The sequence below is a fragment of the Ailuropoda melanoleuca genome, chromosome 7 (assembly GCF_002007445.2).
Source record: "Ailuropoda melanoleuca isolate Jingjing chromosome 7, ASM200744v2, whole genome shotgun sequence".
Taxonomy (NCBI): Eukaryota; Metazoa; Chordata; class Mammalia; order Carnivora; family Ursidae; genus Ailuropoda; species Ailuropoda melanoleuca.
Genome location: NC_048224.1, coordinates 88,512,037 through 88,534,360, shown reverse-complemented (window position 1 = coordinate 88,534,360; position 22,324 = coordinate 88,512,037). Strand labels below are relative to the sequence as shown.

Sequence of the window (22,324 nt, the reverse complement as noted above, 5' to 3'; positions counted from 1 at the left end):
GGAGGAAAAAGAGCATGTCTTCTCACTGCTTTCCACATCTCACTACATTCAGACAGAGCTGCATACAAAGAGGGCACTGAAGTAATAGAATAAATAAAATAACAGCTTGGAGATGCTAAGAGCAGAACCTCCTATAAACATTGGCCAAAGTGGGGTAGGTAAATCCTGACGACACAGCAAACCATGCCTCTGCCTTTGCTCACCCCTCTGGTGGGGCTGCTTTCGCCAGGGGACAGGGTGCTGGGCTGGGAAGCTGCAGGAAGTGCCAAAGATCAGCGCTGGGGCCAAAGCTAACAGTAAGAGGTAGGGGCTCACCATTTCCTACTAGAGGTTGTAGAAGTCGCTTCTCTACTGTCCAATGTACCAAAGGGTCAACCACGTGACAGCCAGGTGTGTGCAAGCGGGACACTGGAGAAACCTGATGTGGCCAGAGTGAAAGGGATGCCCCAGAGCAAAGCTGCCATGCCGTCATCGAAGGGTAAGATAGGGTCATTTTGAAATCATGTCTGAATCCCAGCGAGGCGTGTTCCGACATGGTTCAGCTTGACCGCTTCATGTAAACATTAAAGTGCTGTCGCCTGACCGGGACAAACTTCTCCCAGGAGAGGTTGTTCTCTCAAGAGGAAAAGGATAGTGGAAGCAGGAGACTTGATGCCACAGATGTTAAAGAACCCCTTCCTTCAACTGTTTTTTAATACAAGAGAGGAGCTTTATAGGGAGGTGACAGTTTTAAAGAGGTCCTGGTTTGGGGTCTCCTCATAGCAATACCTTTGCTCAGAAGGACAAAGATGGCCTTCATTAAGGAAAAAAGTGGACACCACTTCAAAAAATTAAGAGGAGACAACAGAATCAAAGGAAGTAAATATTAATGGGTAAAATATGGGAGTCAAAAATAGCATTAATAATATTTTTACGAATTATTTACTTTTACTAATTATTGTTAGTTCTACCATTTTAATATAAAGAGAAATGGACTTCCAGCTGTAATAATCATTGAATCGCACAGCTCTCTATCTCCCAACCCAGAAATATATCCTATCAACTTTTTTCTTTTAAAAAATATTTCTTCGAGGGGCGCCTGGGTGGCACAGCGGTTAAGCGTCTGCCTTCGGCTCAGGGCATGATCCTGGTGTTATGGGATCAAGCCCCACATCAGGCTCTTCAGCTATGAGCCTGCTTCTTCCTCTCCCACTCCCCCTGCTTGTGTTCCCTCTCTCTCTGGCTGTCTCTCTCTCTGTCAAATAAATAAATAAAATCTTTAAAAAAAAATATTTCTTCGAAAGTATAGAAACTATAGAGGAAGACATAGAGGTGCCTGGGTGGCTCAGTCAGTTAAATATCTACCTTTGGTTCAGGTCATGATCCCAGGGTCTTGGGACCGAGCCCTGCATCTTCAGGCTCCCTGCTCAGTGTCCCAGCTGAGTCTGCTTCTCCCTCTCCCTCTTTTGTCCCTCCCCCTGCTCGTGTTCTTTCCTCTCTCTCTCTCTCTCTCTCTCTCTCAAATAAATAAATAAATAAATAAATAAAATCTCTTTAAAAAATAAAAAAATAAAGTAAAGGAAGACATAATAATCACCCATAAAATCTCTCTACCCAGGGATAACATGTCCATTTCCTTCACTTCTTGATTTTATTTACACAGATCATAACTTCTTATCACCAGCTCAGGTCACATTTGTAGGCTTACCACGTTACAGGCATTAAGATAAACTTTCCACAAGCTTTTCTCTCATTTGATCCTAGAAACAGTATCATGAGGTAAATAACTATCATACATAATAAAGCTTTGAGGGATGAAGTAATTTGCACAAAGTACAATAAGCGGCAGGTTTCAAAACTTGCCCAGAGTCTATTTTATAATTTTTTTCATTTTTATATGTGATTATATTCCCATATTATTAAAACACAGTAGAAATTGATGCATGGTATTCCAAATTTCAAAATCCTCAAATCCTCAATCCCTGAACAAATTGTTTCCAAACTTCCAGTAATATTTAAAAAGAAAAAACAACAATGTATGTACATCTTGTGTATATCTCTGATCTCTGATTATTTCTGCAGAACAAACTTACACCTTTATATCTAATACTTTCACATTTTGGAAACTCTAATTTGATGTTGTCAAAGAGCCCTTCGGTTCACCTCTTATGGGTGGCAGTACAAAGGAGTTTGAGGTATTTTTTAATAGCTAATTCTGTACACTCTCCTTGCCCCAGCAAACACGCAAATTATTATCCATATTTTTGTAAAGCTCCTTGTTTACTCTTGTGATTATTCTCATGGTTGAAATGTAGAAATAGTTTTTCAAACCACCTCATTCCACTGAAAATTTTATTGGAATTGCACAAACCTCACAAATTAATTTGGACAGAACTGCAGTTATTACAACATTGAATTTTACCACTCAGGAGTATCATCCATCTGTACATTATTCAAACTGACACTTATGGATCATAGGAGAGTTTGGGGTTTTGTTTTTTGTTTTTTTGGCTTATTTACTTTTTTTTAAATTGAGGAATGTTACATAGTTGCTTTTTGAAAGGTCTTTTTGTTCCATTATATTTTCTAATTGATATTTGCTAATATTTGAGAAAGTTGTTGATTCCTGTATATATTTTATAACCAACTCTTTTATTTAATTCCATTTGTTCTAATAATTTTTTCAGTTGATTCTTTTAGGTTATACAGGCAAATTACTCTCATCCAAAAATAATTTTACTTATTTTCAATAATTAGAAAGTCGCCTTTATGTTTGTCTCACCAAGTTGGCGAAAATAATTCCCAAACCTTATTCCATGCTACATTAAGAGTTTTCAGTTTCAAAAAAAAAAAAGTTTTCCATCAAATAACTTCACAAAGCACTAGGTTGGAATTTCCAGGTCCTGATACTGGTTGGTAGTAAGGATTGCAGATGTCCCGATATTGTTCACTGCTCTAATATTTCACCATTGAGTTAATGTTGGTTATTGGTTTGGAAGACTATGAGTATGTTAAGACAACCTTTTAAATTTCTAGTTCACCATAGTTGTTTTTAAATTAGTAGTAGAGATTAAAATTTATCAATGCCTTTTTTTATATATATAAAGAGGTGGTCCAATGGATTTCCTTTCATGACCTATCCTACTGTAGTGAAAAGATATAAAAAGTTATAATATATAGTCAGTCACCTTCACATTCCTAGAATAAACATAACTTTGCCTTGGTGAATTAGTTAAGAGAAAAAAATATCATTAACTAGAATTTTCTTTCAAAGTTAACCTCTATAAGTTTCTACGTATGTGTGTTCTCTTTATCAGGCTGTGACATCACATCACGGAGATTACAGTTCAATATTAATTCTAATTGCTTCATCTCTTCCTTGCTCTGAAACAACTTTAAACCAAGTTGTTCCTAAGGCATAAGAAAAAAATTTGTTCCTTGAAAACTCCAATGAAACTGCTGGTAAAATTTTCCAAGTTTAGCTTGTTAGGGGAGAATAATTCTCAGGAAACTTTTGAAATCACATGCATTTTCATTTGTCTTTATGTGTTTTAACTCTGAATCATTTTAGAGGTTTTTTCATATAATTTTTATTTTGTTATATTAGTCACCATACAGTACATCCCCAGTTTTTGATGCAACGTTCCATGATTCATTATTTGTGTATAACACCCAGTGCACCATGCAATATGTGCCCTCCTTAATACCCATCACTGGCCTATCCCAAACCCCCACCCCCCCTCCCCTCTGAAGCCCTCAGTTTGTTTCCCAGAGTCCATAGTCTCTCATGGTTCATTCCCCCTTCTGTTTACCCCCCCTTCATTCTTCCATCTCCTACCAATCTTCCTATTTCTTATGTTCCATAAATGAGTGAAACCATATGATAATTGTCTTTCTCTGCTTGACTTATTTCACTTAGCATTATCTCCTCCAGTCCCGTCCATGTTGCTGCAAGTGTTGTGTAATCATTCTTTCTGATGGCTGAGTAATATTCCATTGTATATATGGACAACATCTTCTTAATCCAGTCATCTGTTGAAGGGCATCTCGGCTCCTTCCACAATTTAGCTATTGTGGACAACGCTGCTTTGAGCATTGGGGTGCATATGGCCCTTCTCTTCACTATGTCTGTATCTTTGGGGTAATATTTTAGAGTTTTATATTTCCCTGTAAAATCATTCACTTAATCCACATATTCGATTTATTAGCATAGCATTATCTGAAGTAATATAAGCTTAATCTTTTCCAAATCTATGATTCTGGCTCCTCATTTCTAATGTTGTGTATTTGCATTTTTACTAATCTCTTCTTGATTAGACTTGCCATAGATTTGTTCATTTTGTTGACCTTATCAAAAAACAAGCTGTTGGATTTTTATAACAGCTGTTTCTTGAAGTTGTTATTAATTTCTGTTCTTATCTTAATTACTGCCTTCAGTATCCTTTATTGTTCATGTTCTAAATTCTTAGATTGGATTCTTAATTCATTTCTTTTTTAGTACTGACTGGATTTAAAAGTTATGATTTTTCTTTTCTGAGTATAATCTCAGAATATAACTTTGCATGCATTCCCCTTAAAATGCTCTCTTAATTTTTTATGTATTCTATAATAATTTTCTTTGTCACTCAATTATTTCAGTATTTTTTTGGCTTGTTTTTATTTTCCGAATGACTATTAAAATCAATAAACATGCAAAATCAGTTAATGCAACCAGCCTATTGGAAAGCTGTTTAAGTTCCTGAATGGTAGAAAGGAGACAGGATAAATTACACAGGGAAACAAATGTGCAGGATAAGCTGAGCTATCTGTGCCTCTGAAAGAGTTCCAAGAGGGAATACTGAGGTACTCATTAAGAGGCTGAGTTGGAGAAGTTCATTGAGAGCAGCTTGGCAGTGGGCCCTTTTCCCTCCCACACTTGCACTACATAGCAGACAGCACTGACATGGGCCACTGGGTAACCAGTGAATGGAGGAGGGCTGTCTGGGCTCAGAGAAACAGGACAATGTCCAGGTACCTACTGACTGTAGGAGAAAAAGAGGCTACTACTCCCAGAAGACAAGCTCCTAAATACCACACTTAGTAGCATGCCCAAAGAAACAAGATGGCAAGAATCATACAATTGAGAAAGAAATCACAGGAGAGAAAACTTAAAATAGAAAGGAAAAAATACAGTTAAAATAGTAAATAGAAAACTTTAATGTTTGTGTAATTACCATCAATGACAAGATCAGAAAGAATATGATACTTATAAAGCATAATATTGCTATGAAAAAGTCAGCAATCTTGGTAAATTCAATACATGTGCCAAATAAGCAGAATGGAAACTTATGAAATAAATTAGTAAGCAGGATGATCTAATTAAAGATTTCTCCCGGAATGCAATGAAAAAGGCCAAACAGAAAGTATAAGGAAAACAATTAAAAGATACAAAGAACAGGTCTCAGATTTCCAAAATCCATTTGATACATATCCTAGAAATAAAGAACAGAGACAATATAGGAATAGAAACATAAAAGAATTAGAAATTTCCCTAAAGTGAAACATATATTTTGAGATTAAATAGACCAAAGGTCATACAAGATCAAAAACAAAAACACTGAAATGTCTTACCACTACGGAGACGAGGGGAGAGGGAAAGACAGGAGACGAGAAAAAGGAGGAAAGGAAAATAAATGGAATAGAAAAAATTCAGAAAGTCAAAAAAATAGAGAACAGAAAACAAGAAAGAAAATATAGCTGAAAAGCAAATTATGTAGCGAGAATATGTGCAAATATACTAGTAATCCCAATAAATGAGAATATGTTAAAAGAAACCACAATAGTGGGTAAAGGAAAAACAGCTACTTTTTGTCACTAGAAATATAATATAAACCAAATGACACAGAGAGGTTAAAATTAAGTAAAGGAAGAAGAAATTGCCATATAAATTCTAACGTAAAAGCTAAGAGAAAATAATAGAATCAGACAAAATAAAAAAACAAAAAAAGAAATCAAACTGAAAATCATTAAATGGGAAGACTAGTATATTTCATATTGATAAAAATCTGTACTGAAAGACAGGCTTCCCTTAAGTCTTATTGGTTGGAATGATTTCCCATGTCCACAGCTAAACCAATCACAGTTGGGGAGAATGGACTACCCATGAGCAGTTAGACCCTTTGGGATTAGATCCCTGGGACTTGGAAGTGCCTGCTTTCTCCAAAACATGGGCTATGTCAAGTAGGATGTATACCTGAGGGGGAAAAATCAGGGTTTTAAGAGAAAGGCAGGCAATCAACAGTATTCAATACACAACCCTGAAGTTATCACAATGCACAATTTCCTTCCTCTGCAGCATTAATTACTACAAAGTGACTGATCACCATAAATTTAAAATGCAGTATTTGTCTCCTTTTAATTGTCTATCTCCTCCATTAAGAAGCAAACTTTGGGAGGTCAGGGATCTTGTCTATCCTGTTCTTCACTGAAGCTCTAGCATCTTGCAAAAGGCTTCAAATACAATAGGAGTTCAATACATGTTTGTTGATTGGATGGATGGATGGATGGATGGATGGATGGATAGATTACTCTGAGATAGATTCACCAGGGGGGAAAAAAAGCTAGAAAAGGAAAGCCTCAGAGTGGTATTAAATACTGTTACAGAGTTACAGGGAGACAGGGATTGCAAAATGACCACTGAATTGAATGGTCAGAAGGAATTTACCTTTGGAGAGGGTTCAGTACAAGCATTTCTGAATATAAATCAGAACATAAGGAACAAAGGGCATGGGGAGCCTGGGTGGCACGGTGTTAAGCGTCTGCCTTCGGCTCAGGGGGTGATCCCGGCGTTCTGGGATCGAGCCCCACATCAGGCTCCTCTGCTATGAGCCTGCTTCTTCCTCTCCCACTCCCCCCGCTTGTGTTCCCACTCTCGCTGGCTGTCTCTATCTCTGTCGAATAAATAAATAAAATCTTTTTTAAAAAAAAGGAACAAAGGGCAAAACGGATAATAAAAATGTGATTACAGTAAAATTACCTTTGTCTTTTTTTTTTTTCAGTAGAAGCAGAAAAGATAGTAGTTCCAAGGATAGCAGAATCAAAGAAGGGGTTATTTTAGAAAGGCAAGAGTGAGTGTATTTGTTCCCCCCAAAGAAGTAGTCAAATGAGAAGAATATACTGAGTATATAGGGGAAAAGGGAAATTATAAATAAATTTCTGTAGGAAGAGGGAACTGAATTAAATGTAAAATATTGAAAGGTTAACATTAAGGAAGAACCAACTGTGTCCAGAGATCAGAGTAATGAAAGAATGTCAAAGAGATACACAGAGCAAAATAAATGTGCTATCACCTCAACTTAACCTAGATTATCTGCTCATGAATCACTTCATCATGGGTATTCACTAAATATTTGTTGAATGAATGAAATGAGTAAATACATGAGTAGATGTGATGTTATTTGTCTGGGGTTTTTTTTTTTTTCTGTATCTTCTTACCATAAACATGATCCTTGTTTTCTTAAGCTAAATCATCGAAGTGATACACAAAATGAGTGTCTGTACCAATTAGGAAATGCCTTCATGGACATGTAAACAACAGATTGAACAAAAAGGAAGAGAAATAAAAATAAGGTAAATATCCTTCTCTATTCCACTGTTATTGAAAACTCTAATGATGAGATTATGTATATGCCAAAGCTATTCATTTTATTGAAAGCTACAGTAAGTAAAGGAAAATAATTTAAGCAAAAGAAAAATATGCTCAATCAATAACCGGAAAACACGTATCAATATTTGTCTAACTCTAGAAGAAAAACAAGATTAAGAAATAAAAAGCTTAATTTTCACTGTTTAAAATAACTGCTCAACCTGAAAATTAAATCCCAGATCTGATTTTCTAATCTGTTGAGCATTCTCTTTGTGAAATGTTCTACTTTTAAAGGTTTTCACGTTGCAAATATTCCACCAAACTTTATAAAGTACTATTTAAAATTCACTAGAAATTATTTTTATATAAATCATATCTTACACTGACTTCACAACATTCTCCTCAGTATCTAAATACCTCGGGACTTGATAGTAAGTTAAAAGGTCACAGNCTGCTCAACCTGAAAATTAAATCCCAGATCTGATTTTCTAATCTGTTGAGCATTCTCTTTGTGAAATGTTCTACTTTTAAAGGTTTTCACGTTGCAAATATTCCACCAAACTTTATAAAGTACTATTTAAAATTCACTAGAAATTATTTTTATATAAATCATATCTTACACTGACTTCACACCATTCTCCTCAGTATCTAAATACCTCGGGACTTGATAGTAAGTTAAAAGGTCACAGAAATAGACTAACATTTACATGTTACTTAACAGACGTTATTGAAAACACAACATGAGTGTATATCAGACTTAGCTTCTACATGCTAATTACTACAGAATCTTACTATAATATTATTTAATTCTGGAGTTCAGTATAAGGACTTTGTCAAAAGAAAAAGATGTTTAAAAAAAGCACAAAGGAATAAAAATGTTTCTTGGTTTCTTCATTATTTACATAGTAGCTCAATAACTAAATGTACAACTTACATTATTTCTTCCAATGATTTAATTATTACCTACTATGCACAAAGCAGTTGAGTGACACTATATCCTGATGGAAACGACGAGTAAGGGGTTGACCATTGTTGGAAGGAGGATAGCACTAAAAAGGGTCAAATTATAGCAGTGACAATTAGNTCCAATGATTTAATTATTACCTACTATGCACAAAGCAGTTGAGTGACACTATATCCTGATGGAAACGACGAGTAAGGGGTTGACGATTGTTGGAAGGAGGATAGCACTAAAAAGGGTCAAATTATAGCAGTGACAATTAGTACATACAGTCTATCTCATAAAGTGTTTTTACACACAATTGCTATAATAAATTACGTTGTGCAGCAAAGACATGAGGAAAAAATTTAAACCAACTCAAGGAAATCAAATGGGAGTTAGAATTAAAGTTAATTGCATAATAAAGAAATAGATTTGAGAGATATTCTGGAAGAAATGACAGGATTTATCAACCACCAATATGGCAAGAGGAGAACTTGGGAAATGAGAATGATGGGGAAAATAATGGTGTCCAACTAGCTAAATAATTTATTTTGTTCTTTAGAAGACCTGGAATGAAGTGGCACCTTGGAGCTAACCACTGGTCATCATTCTCATCCCATGCTGAGCAGCCTCTGGCCCCATCTGAGCACATGTATAAAAGGCAGGTATGACCATCAAGTCACAACACTGAATGTTTTCCGTTATCAGGCCAGAAATTTTATATTCTCGTGAGAATTACCTTTTAAGCAGTGTTCTTAGGAGGCTCTCCACTCACTTCACTGATTTATATTCTCAAAACATTTGGACTACCTCACAAATTTTATACATGTGTAGAGTATCCTTGTTTTATTATATGTGTATTTTAGGTAAATATTTAAGCTAGTTTCGTAACTTTGTGTGGCTATTTGTGATGCATTAGAGTATTCTCTGAACATTATTTGTAATTTCATATATCTTTGGTTTTAAATAACAGTGACATTGATATATCTTGTAGATCAGAAGTTCATGAGTGTTATCTTCTGAATTACTGGCCCACCTATAGCAGATACACTGTAGCCCCTCCGCGAGGCTAAGTACCATGAGAGTTTTGACCCGAAGTTTTGACCACAACCCGTCATACTCTTAAAACACACCCAAATCTCACTTTTTATTTTTAATGCTTGTTTTTTTCATAATTTTCATGTATGTAAATATTTTTGTTCAGAAAACTTACAAAATTCTCTAGTACTATAAGCAAATAATTAGCAGTAACTAATAAAGTTTTGTGAATACCTTCTGATGTTGTTCCTCCTTCATCTTTTGCAATTTTTTATTTTCTTCTTCCTTTAGAGAATCCTTATAAGCCCGGCTTCTGACCTGTAAATGTGTAGGGAGAAAAGCATAGGAAAAAGCATCATCACTATATACTAGTCTGGCTACCACGGGACTGGTTCTAATAACTCAACCTCTGTACCAAGCATAGAGTAAGCTCTCCATACACACTTGCTTACTGAGTGATTTATGCATATGTCTGAAGATGTCCCTGGGGATATATAAAAACAAGGCTAGTATAAGCATAATCATCCAGCACATTTTAAAGGATGATCTAAATGTTTGTTTAATTAAGCTTTAAAAATATCCCCTCAGAGATAATCAACATAGTTTATTCTTCTGGTGATAAGGATTTGAAAAACATACTTAACTTTCCTCTATTTCAAGTATATTCCAACTAACTAACAGCAATTCCAACTAGACTGTGGTAAGGAGAGAGCGTGGAGATGAAAATAGACTAAGAATAAGCCCATCAAGGAGGAGGAAAATCTATAGTTTTTACCTCATTTACAATAGCATCAATGAATTAAATTGCCAGGCATTTATATTACTTAATTTAACCCTTAAATTCTAGGAAGTAGATATTATCCTCCTTTTGTGAATAAGGAAAAGGACTTGGGTATGTGAAATAACTTGATTGGACCACAAGGCCAGAATGGATCTCCAGTTGCAGTTTATCAGACTCCGAAGCCCTGAATCTACCATTCTCCTCCTTGCTTGCAATGTCCCTCCTTCAGCCCTTGCTACTCCTCTGCTGCTCAGCTAAAATGCTGTCATATCCAACATAAAGGGAACTCAACTAATGCCTTACACATGTAAATTCTGGAGAGTGGGCCCTGCCTAGGAAAGATACTGCTCTCAAATAAAGCTATATTCTTCTGTAAATTATATAGACTCCAAATAGCTGATCAGTTCATCTCAGAGACAAGCAATAGAGACAGTGACTTTAGAAGCACTGATACACTGACTGCTCATTAATGGTATCCTATTAAATAGCCTGGCAACTGTTGATTGATACCACAGAATTCCAGAGATGCATTTCTTTCTAAGTCTTTGCATCCTTCATCAGTTCCTGAAGCTCATTTTTATTTCTGAGAAGGAAAACAAAGGCTGTTCAGGAGCACAAGAGTCATTACCTGTGGCTGAATTAGAGCCTCAAGGGGCAGCGTTAGGATAACCAGCACACACAGTAGGATGCCCTCCAGTCCCACTGACCCAGCACGACAGGGTTTCACACACTGGCACAGTGACGCGCCTTCTGGAATTTATGAGATTTCAAGTATTTTGTCTGTTCATTTGTCATACACTTTCTGTGCTCACAGTGATTTGTAGCCCACCCTCTGTGAGGCAGAGACGGCAGCCTGGTAAGCTAATATGTAGGAAATGCCATTGTTCCCATAAACTACCAGCAGCATCATGGCCGCACACTACATAATTCAGGCCTCATTCTTTGGACTAATAATCCATAAAGCTTATGAAGGCTGGTCCCCCACCCCCCACTTTCCTTACTATAATTTTTCTCAAGCACTTCTTAATTCATTCCCCCATTTCTGTCACTATAAAACCCCACATTCCATCAAATAGTAAGCACTTGACAGGAAGGGAGAGAGGCTTTCGGAATGGTATCATCTACAGCACTACTAATTGGAATAGTGGAACTCCAGATGTGTTCAGAAAGCCCTCACATATTCAAACCCTGCTTCATTTGACAGGCAAAAATATCCTAGGATTTTCTCTTATCTAAATCTTAAACACAAGAGGACTGTGATAAGACACTGACGGTGGAGAGTGGTTCTCTAATGACCCCTTCCTTTCACATTAGAGAAGACTAGCCTTTATCACAAATATTCCACATAAGACCTGAAAGAGGGAAATGGACAAGGGGCACATATCTTCTACTCAAGAGATTAAAAGGAGTAATAAAATATTTAGTTAAAGCAGATAGGATGATTGAGTGAGAAACCTAAATTCTATTTGTATAACTTCCTTTTAAACCTCATCACTTTATTGATCTTTTATCAGAATACAGGTCCTAGTTTCTTACTCGGAAAAAAAAAACAAAACCAAACCAGTGATTAGACACAAAGTGTCATTTAAAAGGGCACAGAAACTGGGAAGTCACATGGCTCCCTAACTATGAAGAGTTCAAAGTTACTTGCAGTCCTAATTCTTGCTTACCCAGCTGTGATTCCCAGGCAGGACAGGAAGTTTCTGTTCAAAAATAATAGGGAGGAAAAAACTTTCGATCACGATTTTTCTTAGTTCTAAATCCCAGCAATTTCTGTCATTGTATTCACATGATTTTTCTATCACTAAGTATTAATTTAATAATATTAATACTAAATTTTTGTTATCAACTAAAATATACATTTTTACTTACCCTGCCCCAAAAACTATGCTTATAATACATTCATTCAATAAATAATATTTAAACCTCTATGTGCAAGCACTTTATGAGACATGATCTCAGCCCTCAGGTACCTCGAAGCCTAGTGTGGAAATCAGACAAGATGAATGATGATTACAGTATAGCATAATGGGTATTATGACAGAAGAAGCTAAACAGGACATTTAATTAAACTTGGATCAGAACATCTTCTTAGGGGGCGCCTGGGTGGCACAACGGTTAAGCACTGCCTTCGGCTCAGGGCGTGATCCTGGCGTTATGGGATCGAGCCCCACATCAGGCTCCTCTGCTATGAGTCTGCTTCTTCCTCTCCCACTTCCCCTGCTTGTGTTCCCTCTCTCGCTGGCTGTCTCTATCTCTGTCAAATAAATAAATCTTTAAAAAAAAAAAAAAGAACACCTTCTTAGGGAACGTGGGCGGCTCAAGTAGATTAAGCATCTACCTTCTGCTCAGTTCAGGATCCCAGGGTCCTGGGATCAAGCCCCACATCAGGCTCCCTGCTGAGCAGGGAGCCTGCTTCTCCCTCTGCTGCTTGCCCTGCTTGTGCGTGCTCTCTCTCTCTCTCTGACAAATGAATCAATAAATAAAATCGTTAAAAAAAAACACCTTCTCAAAATGGGTTGACACTAAGTTGTGTTTAGAGAGTGAGCATGAATCAGACGAAGCAGGAGGAAGGGCACTGTGTGAACAAATGAAAAATAGCATGGCATTAGTTTGTTAGGGCTGCCATAACAGAGTACCACAGTCTGGGGGCTTAAACACAGATATTTATTGTCTCACAGTTCTAGAGACTAGAAGTTAAAAAATCAAGGTATCTGTAATGTTGGTTTCTTCTGAGGTCTGTGAGGGAAGGATCTAGGCCTCCCTCCTCGGCTTGTAGATGGCCATCTTCTCCCTGTCTCTTCATTTTCCTCGTGTACATGTCTGTCTCTGTGTCCAGATTTCCCGTTTTTATAAGGACACCTCTCCTGTTAGATTACAGCTCACCCTGATGACCTCATTTTATCTTGATTGTCTCTATAAAGACCCAATCTCGAATACAGTCACATCCTGAGACACAGAGGTTGGGACTTCAACAAATGAATTCTGGGGTGGGGGCGGGGAGACCACAATTCAACCCATGACAAGCATTAAGTTCCCGTTTCAAGATGGTGGAGTAAAAATCTTTCTNTAGATTACAGCTCACCCTGATGACCTCATTTTATCTTGATTGTCTCTATAAAGACCCAATCTCGAATACAGTCACATCCTGAGACACAGAGGTTGGGACTTCAACAAATGAATTCTGGGGTGGGGGCGGGGAGACCACAATTCAACCCATGACAAGCATTAAGTTCCCGTTTCAAGATGGTGGAGTAAAAATCTTTCTGTTCCATCTTTCTCTCAAAAAGTACCCTAAACAGAGGAGAAAATGAATCAAATTCTACATTCAGAAACCAAGATATATCTGTATTTTCAGACAAGAATTTAGGAAGGTGAAGCAGATGAAGAATCAGTAACTAAAAAGAGTTTGAAAAGAGCAAAATGAAAGACATCCTGTCTGGGATGGAGGATACTCACAAGAAGCCGGTTTTCTCCACAGAGCAACATGAGGGCCCAAGAAGTACAAAACAGCTGTTGAGGACAACAGATGGAAGATAGGAAAGTGCCTATGCCTGCTCCCACCCTGAAAATTCAGGCACTAATTCTCCCAACCCTGACAGTATATCAGAAGGGTATTCTCCGGAGAAACTAAACCAGGCACACCTAGCACGGAAGGTCGCGGTGGTCAAACCCCAGGTGGAGAGTGAAAGGACTGTATGAAATCTTGCATACTGACTAGTGAGCCTCTGGGCCCCCTTCTTTGAAGTTTTCTTCCGCTCCCTGCACCGGGTCCTCTGAGAGCTAAAGGTGATATTTGATCTACGAAACAAGAATTGGCTGCTATTTTTAAAAAGCAACAGAGAAGAAAGAAGCTCTTGGAAAATAAAAATATCTTCCCTCCCCCCATAAAAAGGTGGCCAGTAAAATATTAAGAAGATAGTCAAAAAATGTGTGAGATAACAGAAAAAAAAAAAAGTGTATACACACATGCGTGTGCACGTCTCTGCCCCCGTTCCTGGCACAGAGCTCCTAAAACCTTGTAATTTCCTAAGTGATGAGAGCATTAGGAACATCTCTTGGTTTCCTATTTGTCTTTGACCCCATCCCTCACACAGGGCTCCTAAACCCGTATAAATTCCTAAGTGTTATGAGCATTACAGTACCTTTTGTTCCAATGAGGCTCGCTGGATGGGCTCCTGGATGGGACCTGGTCACCAGAAAGACCGAGCCGTGATTAGAAGCTTGGAATTTCCAGACCTGTCCCCTCCAACCCTCCAGAGAGGGGAGAGGGGGCTGGATATGGAGTTAATTATTGATCATGCCTATGTGAGGAAGCCTTCACAAAATCCCAAAAGTATGAGGGTTCCAGGAATTTCCAGGTAGATGAACACATCCACGCTGAGAGGGTGACCATATCCCAACCCACAGGGACAGAAACACCTGCACTCAGGACACTCCCAGACCTCACTCCATGTATCTCTTCATCTGGCTGTTCAGCTGCATCCTTTATCATATCCTTTAATAAACCAGTAAACATAAGTAAGTGTTCCCTGAGTTCTGTGAGCTACTCTACCAAATTAAGGGAACACAGGAAGGGTCCGTGGGAACCCCCAATTTGTAGTCATGTTGGACAGAAGTTGTGGATAACCTGGAGACCTACTACTTGCAGTTTGGCACCTGAAGGGGAGGGCGATGTTGTGGGACTGAGCCCTTAACCTGTGGGAACCTCCGGGTAGATAGGGTCTGAACTGAGTTAAACCAAAGGACCCCCAGCTGATGTCACAGAATTGGCTGGTGTGAGGCAAATCCCCACACATCTGTTGTCAGAAGTGTGTGTGTGGCAGTCACAGGACAGGAAAGGAGACACTCAGGAGGGAAAGGACTGTGGATTTGTCTAATCCAATATGCCAAAAAGGAGGGGAAAAAATGTCAAAGATAAATTAAAGGAGAAAAATATTTTTTTTCCACAAAGAAGAAAATAAATCCAGGAGGCCTAGGATTTCAATAATAAGAATTCCTTAGAGAAAATGAAGGGAAATAAATCAAAGAAATAACACAAGAAAATCACCTAGAACTAGAAATGAGTTTCCAGACTGAAAATGAATATAAATGACCCTCATTCTAGGGCATATCATTACAAAATCACAGAATACCAGAAAAAAAAGGAGATATTAAAATATTTTCAGGGGAAGCAGGGTAAAGCCCTTATATATAAGGACTGAAATTCAGATGGCCTTGGATTTCTCAGGAACCAATACTCAAAGGTAGAATAGCAATGCCTTCGGATTATGAAGGAAAATAATTTCTAATTTGGAATACTTAGCAGAAAATTACAAGCTAAGTGTGAGGGCTGAATAAAGATGGTTTCAGACATGCAGTGCCCTGAGCATGCACCTTCTCTTGGGGAGCCACTAAATAACATGCTCCATCAAAACAAAGAAATAAAACAAGAAAATAGAAGATAGGAGACCCAGGAATCAGGGGACCCAACACAGGAAAGCAAATAAGAGCCATTCCCCAGATGACCTTAAAACAGCGAGCCTCATCCTAGGCTGCACATTAGAATTACCTGGGGGAGCTTTAAAAGCCCTGAAGCCCAGGCCACAGTACAGCAGCATCTCTAGGGGTATGACCCAGGCATCAGTGAATTTTAAAAGCCGCCCAGGTGACTCCCATGTGTAGATGAGGTTGAGAACCATTCTGTGAAAGTAAAGTCCCAAAACAACAGCTGTGTAGGAGACCAAATGAACAGCCAGTCCTGGTTAAGGCAGGAAGGAGACTGCTGCAAGAGGGCCGGTTCAGGAGGGAAAGAAACCCGAAACTGCCAAGTTATCTGACAGGCACAAAATGGAAAATTGTGTGGAAATTTGTATCAGAGACACTTGGTGGAACAGTCACAAAATCTGAAGGAAGGCAGTCAAATAAATGTTCAGAGAAAACTAAGCGAATGTTAAAAACAAAATTTTTGAAAAGTTGTAAAAGAAAATGTAAAGTATACTAACTGGCTTGGCAGTGAGAAAAAAATTATGTAGTCATAGTAAGAGAAAGTGTGAAATACTGAATAGTTTTATTAGGAGAATGGAGGGGAAGAAATAAATTAACAAAATCTAAACCTGATTAGTCAAGCAATAGCAATCTATACATTAAGAGATACATGAATCCAAATAAACAGCTAGGAGATTGTGGTGGGATGAATAATGGCCCCACAAAGATGTCCACATCCCAGTGCCTGGAAGCTGTGAATGTCACCTTATATAGCAAAAGGCACTTGGCAGAAATTGAGGGTTCTGAGAGAGAAGAGGATCCTGGATGATCCAGGCAAGCCCGGTGTCATCACAAGGGTCCTTACAGGAGGAAGGCAAGAAAGTCAACGGGAAGTGATGTGAGGATGAAAGCAGAGGGTAGATGCAGCCACGTGCTGAGGAGCCAGAGTGCTGGCAGCCAAAGGGTAGCTAGAAGAGACAAGGAACGGATTTCCCCCTAGAGCCTCCAGGAGAAGCCAGCCCTGCTGACACCCTGATTTTAGCCCCTTCATACTCACTGCTGACTCCTGACTTCCAGATCTGTAAATGGAATAAATCTGTTCCGTCTTAAGCCACTAAGTTTGCAGTAACTTGTTACAGCAGCAATGGGAAATTTTTGTATTGAGGCATAACTGACATAACATTATATTAGTTTCAGGTGTACAACATGATTCAATGTTTGTGTATATTGCAAAATGATCACAAGAAGTCTAGTTAATATCTGTCACCATACATAGTTACAAAATGTTTTCCTTGTGAGGAGAACTTTTAAGATCTACTCTCTTAGCAACTTTCAAATACCCAGTCCAGTATTGTTAACTAGAATCCCATGCTGTGCATTACACCCCCAGGACTTATTTTATAAGCAACAGGAAATTAATAGGAGTTTAAAATATTGGGAGTGGGAATGAGATGGAAAAGGTGCAAGGGACACATGTCTTTAAATGCTGACTTTTTAAAAACGTGTGGCACATGGATAAAAGTTAAACCAAACTGCACTAGGACTTCCAAGGAGCGGAAGTGAGAGGAAATGGCTGGAAAGGCAGGAGCTATAGAGCAGGGTCCCCCACTGTAATGTGTACACAAGTCACCAAGACTATGTTTAAAAGCAGCTTCCTATTCAGGTCTGGAGTGGGGCCTGAGGTTCATCTACACCTCTATAGGCTCCCAGGTGATGCCCATGCTACTGGTCCATGGACCCCATGCTTGGAGTAGCAGAGACCTAGATTCTATGTAGAGAAAGGTATCATTCAGGGAGGGAGGGGGCAGAGGGCAGAAAGGGCTTTGTACTTAAGCTAAAGCATTTTGACTCTATCTTTGAAGATACAGGGAGCCACTGGACAGTGGAACAACAGGATGAGATTTTTTACTTATTATTCTCTGTAGAAGAGGCAAGAGGCAATGAAGTGGACTGGAAACCATTTAGTATATAACTGGAAATATTCAATGATAATGATTAGAGAAGGCAGGATGATGGTGGCATTTCTGACCACAGACACACACACACACACACACACACACATACACACACACACACAGAGTACAGAGAACTGTATCAATCAACCCATGTGAAAGTAAACACTGCACCTTTTGTCTGAAGTTCTCTTGGGTGTCACTTAAAGGAATTTTCTTGTAGTCTTGATGGAATTATATAGTATTTCTTAAATTCCCATCTGCCCGTGGAAGATCCACAATTAAATAAGTGCGGTAAGAACAATTTTTTCAGAAAAGTTGTTATTATGTTAAAAAAATTTTTTTAACTTGAAACCTTGCAGCTCATCATACCCCATATAAATGGGTACCACACAGTGTTCACGTTCTATACACTGACTATAGTTGAGGCAAACTGCTGCTGTCTTCTTTCCACGTCACAAAAGTGCCCTGTATATGTGGGATGTTCCTAAAGCATTAGCAATGGTTCAGCAGAGCATTCTCAGAGGCATTCTATGCATAGGGATTAGACAGAATGAGAAGAGTACAATATGGGTAAAAAAAAGAAGTCACTTAAATATATTGAACACCAACAAATTACTAATAGTTTGGTGTTGAAAGGGGAGCAGCTATTGAATGCAGCTCATAAAGAACCATCCTGGGCCCAATGCTGCCCCATATTTTCTATTAATAGCTCTGAGGATCGTGTGACTAATGCACTAATCAATCCACAGAAAACACAGCTCTGGGAGAAATGACTCATGTTTTGGACAACAATATTAAAATTCAGGATGATCCTGTTAAATTGAAGAAACGAGCCAAAAATCAATTGAGCAGGCACACATAGTTCTGCCACGTGTTTCAAATCACAGGATTCAGGAAGCCCTCAAACAGAACCAAGACCACCCTAGAAGCCAAGCACCCAGTTGATAAAGCTACCCAATTCCTGTTTTCCCTCCCCTCCCTCACAGCCACAGGGTATCTGGACAGACATCAAGGACTGTCCTACACAGGATTTAGCTCTACTAGCTACGGCCTCTCAAGTCTTTCCTCTAGTGCCCTGCAGTGAGGGAAGAGATGACGGATGTGACAGGACCTGTGGCAAATCTAGACTTGGAACACCATGTTAGAAGTGCACAAAAAAAAAAATAAGGAACATTTAAACTTTTGTAAGAGCATAATGACCTTTCCCTAAGGAGTAACATAATGTCTTCTTGACATTTTAAAACACGGTCACTAAAGAGAAAGGGGGATGGAGGAATAAAGATCAGATTTCTCTAACATCTCATTTACCTACCCAAACCCTGGAGAAGTGAACGCTCTTGAAAACTTAAACCTATCTTTTTCTTTCAACTACAACCCTTTACCAGAAGCATCCTTAATTACGCTTACTTTCTTGTCCCCAGTTAGCCAGTCAATAATCAAGGCCCTGCCAACACTACCTTCTAAGTGGTTCTCTGACCTGGGCTCTCATCCCCTCCCACCCACTGCCCTACTTCATGTCTTCATCGTTCCTTGCCTGGACTAATACAGAGCCTCTTACAGGCCTCTCTGCCTCCGTCTTCCTTTAGAGCCATCTTTCACATGGTTACCAGCATGATTCCGCTAAAATACAAATCTGACCTTGAACCTCCCCTGAAAATTTTTCTACCTTCAGCACTCACAGAATGAGGTTCAAGTTCTCCAATGCAGCATACAAATTTCTGCAGTGGTGTTCTGCCGGGAGCACCACAAGCTTCCCGTGTGAGGCATTTCTGGATGTGTTGATGGATGCTACTAGCATTTTGTGCCCAGGGGTCAGGGATGCTACACATCCCGCAGAACTCAAGACAGCCGACGCAATGAACTACTCCACCCAAATTGCCACCTGACTCTCCTCATGGTTCTTGCATCCTTCTCCAGCCTTCTCTAGAAGAGTAAGCTACACAACTTTTGTTCCCTAACATAAGCTGTACATTTTCTTTCCATTATACCTTAATTCTTGCTTCTATGTTCTTACTCCTGACACCTGGAATGACTCTTCACGCTACTGACTCATCCTTTAAGCTTTAACTTTCTATTTGTTATATGCTCTACACTCACCTGTTCACTTTATAACGATGGTTTTCTCCTTCACTTAACTAAAGTCCTTCTAGGCAGAAACTGTATACATTTGGTAGACCTTATGTAAACATAAAAATTTGAAGGATAGAAAAATAGATGGATGACTAGGTGAGATCAAAGTCTTTTCAGAGGCTGAAAGGTGCCCATAATGCCGATAACAAGTACAGCGTTGTTTTATAGCTGAAGGAAGCAACAGTTGAAGTCAAAGTTTCAGATCAGGTCATCTGCCTTTAGTCCCAACAATCTATGTTATAAGGACACTCTATGCCCTTAGTCTTCATTCACCAAATGCCTCTTTATAAAGTACCAGACAGCAACCCTGAATGGCATCCCACTTACCCAAGTTGAAGACTGTGGATCACGAAGAGCAATTTGATGGGTACTTCTGTCTGGCAGCTCTGTGTCCAGTCTGCTAAGGAACTCAGCAGTTTTGCTAGCAGGAACACAAACAGGTGTTAGTGCCTTCATGAAAATAGAAATATTATTTACTGTGCCTTTGGATACTAGCCTAGACTTTTATTGAATGATGACTAAAAATCTCCTGAGTAGAACAAAACGTGAGTTTGAGAACAAGGTAGTGTAGAAAACCAAAACAAAATGCTATTGCAAGACCACATTCTTGAAGAACATTAGCCTGAAAAATATAAAATTAAGGTTGTGGAATGTGAATCTATGATTTCATATTTTCTACTTCGTGTACTTTGACATGGAGATAAATGCTCTCTCAGATTCTACAGTGTGGGGTTCTAATTTCCCTTCTGAGCATTTAAAGCTTGACACTTAGTCTTCATGATAGAGCTGTGGTACACTGGGTCCCCTGTGACTCTCATTCCACACTGGTTTCACATGGCCCTTGACCCACTCTCTCCTCTCATTTCCCTCATGGCTTTGACTGCTCTCAGGATACATAGCCCTTCCAATGCAGTAACTCTTAACCACATACGGATCATGGACCACCCCCCCCCCTTTGGGATTCTGAAAGCAGCAATGGACCTTCTCTCTCCACACAGACACACACACACACAGACACACACACACACACACACTCCCCTTCACATTTGATTTGTACCTCCCATGGAAAGTAAGAAGTGCTGATGGTCTGGCCTGCATTTCTGACATCTATTTTTAGCTCAGAAAGATTGGCCTAGAAATATCCTCAGTTTTAATAAGTTTTTTGATTTTCCCTTAAAAACCCAAACCATTGGGGGCACCTGGGTGGCTCAGTTGGTTAAGCATTAGACTCTTGGTTTTGGCTCAGGTCATGATCTTAGGGTCATGAGATCAAGCCCCAAGTTGGGCTCTACACTCAACTGGGAGTCTGCTTGAGATTCTCTGTCTCCCTCTCCCTTTCTCCCTCCCCTGCTCTTTTTCTTGCTCTCAAAAAATAAATAAATCTTTAAAAAAAGGAAAAAAACCCATCACCCCAATTTCTCCTCTCCCCTATGTCAAGCAGAACACACTAGAATTGTTTCCTAGCCCCTACTTCAATGACTTTCCCATGCTGCCTGCCATTGATCTCTATTCCTTTGTCCCCTCCTCTTGTCATTTGTGGGATTTTTACCACCTTGTTTCATATTCCCAACCAAATACCTCATGGAGGCCTAATTTATATTACACCAGCCCCTTGCAGCCTGCTCTCTGCCTGCCTCCTTCCCTCAGTTATCCCCTCTTCTTCCCCCTAATATTTTAGTCCTACTGCTAAGATCCAATTCATCACACACTTAAGATGTGGGCATCAAAGGAAACACAACTGGTCTGGTAAAAATAAATGGTGTCCAGTGAAGGGAAAATCAAAACAAGGAATTCAAAATTAAACAGAGATGCCCACATGACTTCAAATAATTACTTAGATAGAACATGGCATTTGAACAACGTCAGAAGCTTGAGCTAGGAAAGGAAGAGCAAAAAGTTAAGCGATGTACATAACCCTGAGAAACATAAGGCTTCAGCAGTTGAGACAAACAGCCTCTCCATTTGTCTAGGATTGCTTATCTTGCCCAGAATAGACAAGGAGACTAATGAAGTCACAGAGTCTGGAAGCTGCCCCACTGTCTGGGGCTTTATGAAGTCATCAGTCAAAAGTGTTAAAAGAAGAGAGTTGCCAGAAGTTTGGATGAGATTTCTGAATATCCTTAGCTGAGTTCAGACACAGGAAAAGCAGTGAAAAAGAAACACGGTGATAAACAAGGAAGGAACTTCGGGCCAAGTTGACCGGCAGCCCTGCATTGTGTACTGGCAGTTGCTTCTTAACTGTTAGTGCCAAGCACTTAACTGCAGAGCCAACCACTAGCCATGGCCCTTCTGCCAATTATCACTGCCCCACTTACGCCACAGGATTAAATCATAATGACAGGGTCACAGGACTATCACAAGAATACAAGTAGGGGTCTGTGCAGAATACGGATTATTCCCAAAGATTA

The 22,324-nt window shown here is 39.1% G+C and overlaps 1 protein-coding gene and 1 long non-coding RNA gene across 4 annotated transcripts in view; both read right to left on the bottom strand.

The window, feature by feature from the left end:
• The window catches only part of EPSTI1 (epithelial stromal interaction 1), a 90,663-nt gene that overhangs the window by 19,172 nt on the left and 49,167 nt on the right, over positions 1–22,324 (bottom strand). For 2 of the 3 annotated variants that reach the window (XR_004626747.1, XM_011226264.3), the window contains exons 7-9: positions 20,244–20,337; positions 12,036–12,068; positions 9,819–9,902 (exon numbers count right to left, since the gene is read on the bottom strand). Coding sequence is in view for 2 of the 3 variants with exons in the window: in XM_011226264.3 (XP_011224566.1) it covers positions 9,819–9,902; positions 12,036–12,068; positions 20,244–20,337 (211 nt within the window). In the remaining variant the exon portion in view is untranslated. The remainder of the gene's footprint in view (positions 1–9,818; positions 9,903–12,035; positions 12,069–20,243; positions 20,338–22,324) is intronic. The other variant, XM_002920256.4, reaches the window with a different exon arrangement.
• LOC117803098 lies at positions 6,895–9,812 on the bottom strand. Its single transcript, XR_004626748.1, has 3 exons — positions 8,708–9,812; positions 8,064–8,566; positions 6,895–7,824 (listed from the first exon to the last, which is right to left on the bottom strand). It is a non-coding gene; the product is annotated as an uncharacterized LOC117803098 (long non-coding RNA).